Source organism: Mastigoproctus giganteus, chromosome 9 (assembly GCF_048544385.1).
Source record: "Mastigoproctus giganteus isolate SK-2022 chromosome 9, ASM4854438v1, whole genome shotgun sequence".
Lineage (NCBI taxonomy): Eukaryota > Metazoa > Arthropoda > Arachnida > Uropygi > Thelyphonidae > Mastigoproctus > Mastigoproctus giganteus.
The window spans coordinates 59,551,404-59,557,996 of NC_143583.1; the positions used below are offsets into that span (position 1 = coordinate 59,551,404).

The 6,593-nt window shown below is 38.4% G+C and overlaps 1 protein-coding gene across 1 annotated transcript in view; it reads right to left on the bottom strand.

The window, feature by feature from the left end:
• The window catches only part of FeCH (ferrochelatase, mitochondrial), a 185,490-nt gene extending 179,151 nt beyond the window's left edge, over positions 1 to 6,339 (bottom strand). Inside the window, exon 1 of the mRNA XM_090380673.1 lies at positions 6,200 to 6,339. Coding sequence (XP_090236799.1) covers positions 6,200 to 6,314 — 115 coding nt within the window. The 5' untranslated portion in view covers positions 6,315 to 6,339. The remainder of the gene's footprint in view (positions 1 to 6,199) is intronic.
• Between the last annotated feature and the right edge of the window lie 254 nt (positions 6,340 to 6,593).

Consider the following 6,593-nt stretch of genomic DNA (forward strand, 5'->3'; position numbering starts at 1 on the left):
TTATAGGACACATGACGCCATTACACTAACAGACCTCTTGAAAAATAAACACGACTTCGCAGATGTTTCCAACTTTCTTAAAGCTATTAATTTATACCACCTCCTCTAAGGAAGTGAATATAAGCAACAGATGAACACAAGGACGTATGAATCAGGTTAAAATGAACAATTGAAATCCAAAGTAAACACCCTGAAACACATCACACCATATGAACTGGCGCATTATGACCCGTGTTGTCCATGCGCCATTAAGCCTCAATACAAACCAAACCAAGCCTTCGCTTGCCTACCCTCCTTTGTGACTTGATTAGAGACTAGCTTATATCTGTCATAGGCTTCTGTGTTTCATGATAATTTATATGCATGCGATGCATTTTTCTTCTCTGCCACGGATCTTATTAGTTCATCTGACGTCCATTTAAGCCTAGACCTTGAATACTATTTCTTAATCCTAATGAAAACCCTAGTAGCTTTCTCAATTATTTCCTCGAATGCTTCCCATTTAGAATATGCTGCTGGTAATACCAGTTGGTCCTTCCCTTCCGTTTCCTTCTCTTTACCCCTGATGGTAATTATATCTTTAAGTAAATCCAACATCAGTACACTGTGATCGCTCTCACCCAGTGGTTCCTTTATCTGTAAATTCTTAATGCAAGATTAATCACTGCTGATAACCAGATGAAGAATATTACTCTCTCTCTGGTTGCCTCTCTAATGTGTTTCTATAGAAAACATTCATCCATTAAACACAAAAGTCTTGCTAGTGTGCGAGTGACCAACTCACAAGTTCCAGTCAATATCTGGGAAGTTGAAATCCCCTATTATAACACAATCTGATTTACTGGCTCAATTTATTTCTCTGTACAATTGTTTGTTGTACTCATTAGAGTCATTAGGCCTGTCACACGCTCCTACTCTCATTTTTGCTTTCCCAGTGCTTATGTCACACCAAACTGACTCAATATTGCACTGTGACCATCTATTTCAACTCAATGCATTTCCCTAGATTTTATGTTTCTTAACTAACAACATTACCCCTCTTCCCATGCTATCCTGTCTATCCTTTCTGTACATATTGTTCTCGCAAAATTCCAATTTTGCACTGCTTATATCAGTGTGGTACCATGCCTCTGATATCGTATATAATATCTGCCTTTGATGTCTTGACCAGCACTTCAAATTCATCAAATTTATTTACTATACTCCTAGTATTTGCTGTACATGGCCATGTAAATGCAGATAATGCACTGTATTGCAATTTATGGTAAGATGCAATAACGAATCATACCGTAAATTGTAAAATCATATAATAATAAATAATAACATAGTTATTTTTTAATTAATTATATAATATTGTTACTTTCATAGCATGAGGCTTTTGCCCAAGACTAATTTTATTTGTAACATTATCATAAACACTGCTGTAATACATTGTTAATCCACAGAGAAGTAGGAAGCATTTGCTTGGAAAAGGTTTCTGAACATGAATTGATGTATATTATATGAATAAAATCAATCCATGCTATTTTCAAATTGCTTCTTCAGATTGCATTTTACATGTTGACACAAACATTTAAATATGTCTGCCAGGGGCAAAAGTTGATGACGTTGTAGAGGGGATATCATCTTTTAAGGGCACAAAAGGTGATATAGTTGTACACGTTGGCACTAATGATATTAAGAGTAGGAGACCGGCAGAATTATTTAACAAGTACAGGTCACTGTTGAAAAAAAGCCGTGAATTAGGGTTGAAAGTGTCTGCAATTCTGCCCAGACACGATAGGAGGAGGTATATGATGAGAGCCTTGTCTATCAATTCGGCCCTGGAAAGATTGTGCAAGGCTCAAGGGGTAGAATTTTTTTCAGCCTGGTCTGTACTTGTTAACAGGAGAGACTGCTTCTACAGGGATGGGATACGCTTAAATAGAAAGGGTGCAAAAATATTTGCTGAAGCTATCGAGGCAGTGTTAGGTGGGTGGGAAAACTGCTAGCTTGGGGGGGATACAAAGACTAATAGATTAACAGTAGCCACTGGCAGATGTGAAAGTGATTCTTGCACTGCGTCTATTGGAAGGAGCAGCAGCCTGGAAAACAAGATGCAGGATATTTCAGAGACTGCTGGGAGTCATTGCGGTACAAGTAAACACACGGGTTGTGTTAGGGTAGCTAAGAAAAAGAACAGGTGCATGTATACTTGCGTGTACACCAATGCTAGGAGTTTGGTAAATAAATTTGATGAATTTGAGGTATTGCACAAAACATCAAAGGCAGATATTGTTGGGATATCAGAGACGTGGTGTCACACAGATATAAAGGAACACAGAACTGGAATTTGGAGAGTACAATGTGTGCAGAAAGGATAGACAGGATAGGAAGGGAGGAGGGATTATGCTATTAGTTAAGAAACACAAAAAAATCCAAGGAAGTGAAGCCAGTCGACATCGCTGGACAGTGCAGTGTCGAGTCAGTTTGGTGTGACATAAGTATGGGAGATCAAAAGTGAGAGTAGGAGTGTGGTATAGCCCTAATGACTCTGATGAGTATAATAAGAAACTGTACAGGGAAATAGAGTGGGCCAGTAAATCAGAGTCTTATAATGGAGGATTTTAATTTCCCAGATATTGACTGGAATTTTTGGGTTGGTCACTCACACACTAGCAAGGCTTTTGAGGATTTATTGGATGATTGTTTTCTACATCAGCTCGTTTGGGAGGCAACTAGGGTGAGTAATACTCTTGATCTGATTATCAGATCTTAATACTCTTGATCTGATTGATCTCGATTATCAGTAGTGATTCTTCATGCATTAAGAATCTGCAGATAAAGGAACCACTAGGTGGCAGTGATCACAGTGTGCTGAAGTGGGATTTACTCAAAGAGGTAACTACCATTAGAGGTAAAGGGAAGGGTTTTTGCTTTCGTAAAGGTGACTACAATGGTCTGAGAGAGTATTTAAATTCTATACAGTGGGACCAACTGATGATGTTACCAACAGTAAACTCAAAATGGGAAGCATTCAAAGAACTTATCTTGGAAGCTACTAGGCTTTACATACCAACTAAGAAATATTGTTCAAGGTTTAGGCCTAAATGGATGTCAGATGAACTAATGAGACATATGGCAGAAAGAAAAATGCATGGAATACATATAAATTAACATGTGACACAGAAGCCTATGATAGATATAAGCTGGTCTGGAACCAAGTTACAAAGCAGGTGATGGCAGATTACGAAAAATCTTTGGCAAAGGATGCAAAGAAAAACAGCAGAGTTCTTTACTTATGTAAACTCTAGAAGGAAGGAGATGAATCAGATTGGTCCACTTGATATCAATGGTTCAACTGTTGATGATCCTGCTCAGGTATCTAACAAATTAAATGAATATTTTGCATCAACATTCACACATGAGGAGTTATTCAGCAAAGGGAATGCCAGAGGTGTATTCAACTCTGGCAGTAAGCTAGATAAATCTTGTAAAAACTGAGAGTAAAGTGGAGGAGAAATTGTTGAAGATAAACACAAGAAAGACACTTGGGGTGGATGGCATCTATCCAGTTATATTAAAGGAGGCAGCAAAGGAAGTAAGCAAGCAAACCCTTAGCCATAATTATGATTTTTTGATTTTTTTGATTTGGTAGTTGTTGGCGCATCGGCTTCTGTGGCCATATTGCACCTCCCAAGGTTTTTGCAGTACTTTGATCCAAGCCCGAAGCAGGAATCGAACCCGCGACCTTTGGGTTGCCGGGCAGGTACTTTTACCCACTCGGCTAGCCCGGTCGGCCCATAATTATGAGAGCTTCCTTGGACTCAGGGGAGGTACCCATAGACTGGAGATGTGCAAATGTGACCCCAATTCACAAAGGAGGATCAAAGGCTGAGACAAGTAATTATAGATCTGTGAGTTTAACTTCTGTTCCGGGAAAATTAATGGAGGCATGGTAAAAGAAGCACTGCAGAATCATCTAGACAAGACTTCAGTTATAGCTCGGACACAGCATGGTTTTGTTAAACCTATCCAGTTATATTCTTCTCTGCCATATGTCTCATTAGTTCATCTGGCATCCATTTAGGCCTAAACTTTCAACAATATTTCTTAGTTGGTATGTAAAGCCTAGTAGCTTCCAAGATAAGTTCTTTGAATGCTTCCCAATTTGAATTTGCTGTTGATAACATCATCAGTTGGTCCCACTGTATAGAATTTAAATACTGTCTCAGACCACTATAGTCGCCTTTACGAAAGAAAAAAACCCTTCCCTTTACCCCTGGTGGGAGTTACATTATTATTATTATTATGCAATATGGTGCAAGGAAGCATGAGGCGTATGTCACACCAGCCAAAAAAAAAAAATTCTGAACTACCACGAGGGAGAGAGAGAAGGGAATCACCAAAGAAGAGAAGAATGATGATACCTGGCTCAGGACGCTGGGTGTGCCAACCTCATACTCACCAGATGTGAGCCCCTGGAATTAATCTTTAAGTAAATCCTGCAGCAGTACACTGTGATCATGCTGCCTAGTGGTTCTTTTATCTGTAAATTCTTAATGCTTGAATAATCACTGCTGATATCAGATCAAGAGCATTACTCCCAACCTGCTGCTGTAGAAAACAATCATCCAATAAATCCACAAAAGCCTTGCTAGTGTGCAAGTGACCAAACCGCAAGTTCCAGTCTATATTTGGGAAGTTAAAATCCCCCACTGTAAGACACTGTGATTTACTGGCCCACTCCAGTAAATCACAGTGTCCAGTATATTTGTATAACTGTTCATTGTACTCAGAGTTATTAGGCCTATAACAAACCCCTACCCTCATATTTGCTTTCATAATGCTTATGTGACACAAACTGACTAAACATTGCAGTGTCCATCTATGTCAACTGGATGCACTTCTTTAGATTTTGTTTCTTAACTAACAGCATAACCCCTCCTCCCTTCATATCCTGTCTATCCTTTCTGTGTACATTATTCTCACCAAATCCCAATTCTGCATCCCTCATATCTGAGTGGCACCAAGTCTCTGATATCCCAACAATATCTGCCTTGGATGTCTTAACCAGCACTTCAAATTCATGAAATATACTCCTAGCATTGGTGTACATGCACCTGTTCTTACTCTTAGTTACCCTAACACAGCCCACGTATTTTCTTGTTTCATGACCCTCCAGCAGTTCCTGATATCCCCAGCAACTGGCTTTCCGGGCTGCTGCTCATTCCAGTAGTAGCAGTGCAAGAATCATTTCCACCTCTACCTGCAGTTACTGTTAATCTCCCCCCCAAGCCTTGCACCCCTTCTATGCAAGTGTATCCCATCCCTGTAGAAGCAACCTCTCCTGTTAACAAGCACAGACCAGGCTGAGAAAAATTATACCTCATGAGTCCTGCCTAATCTCTCCAGGGTATGCTTCTACTCAGTGGCAGATTATCCATTAAGGCAATGAGGCACGTGCCTAGTGACCCCAGGATTTGGGGGGCCCAAGCCAAGACATTTTCCTATAGTGTTCTAAAATAGATTAATGTTTTCAGTAAACATCATAAAAATCTTGATTAATTTAAGCAAAAAATTCAAAAGTACAAAATTTCATTTTTTTGCCACCTAACTTTTATTTATTTTTTATTCTTTTTTTTTATTATTATTTTTTTTGGGGGGGGGACCCCAACTATCCTTAATCGTGGTGATTTCCTTCTACTTCTCTCTTTCTCTCTCTTAGGGTAAATTTGAATTTTTTTTTTTTTTTTTTATTTCTGGCTGGTGCAGCAAAAGCCTCAGGCTTCCTTGCACCATATGGCTAATGATAATAATAATCGGCCACTGCTTCTACTACTACTACCGAAATGTATATGGGAAGATTTTATTATTGCTTTTTCGTGAAGCTCTGGCAACAGTGGCGGCATCTATTGTTAAAATGTTAAACGGGCTTGTGTTGCTGACGAGCAAGCTTTCCCCAATACGAGCATATAATAGAAACCGTTTAGGGGAATCAACTATATTAGTATCAAAAATGTCTGTACTTAATGATTAAACATTGTAATATCTGATTAATCAATTAATTATTTCTCTGCTACATTCGAAAAGTATATGCTGATTCGGTGTAGTAATTTTTCCAAACAAAAGTAAACATACTGTATATTACCAATATGCTTACACATTAAATCAATTCCATTCTCTAATTGGAAATGATCGAACTTTAATTAAAACTTACTGGATAAAATTTGCCTCTTTGAATCTGAACTGTTTATTATTAAACGTGCTCCACAAAATGCAACGAAATTACTTCTATAAACATAATTTCCAACCATAATTCGAAAACAAATCATACACACACTCAAAAACCAGTTATCACATTAAGCCACAGATTAGCACTTCTCTGTGAAATCAAACGATGTATGCACGTATTCGCCAACGTAATGGCACCGTTTATACAGACTAATCAAAAACAGACACGCAACCATTAATACACCATCTTTCAAAACTTAAAGAAACTCCTACTTTGTAATATATTATTATTATTATTATTATTATGCAAGGAAGCCTGATGCTTATGCTGCATCGGCCGAAAAAAAAATTTCGGAATTACCCTGGAAAGAGAGAGAGAG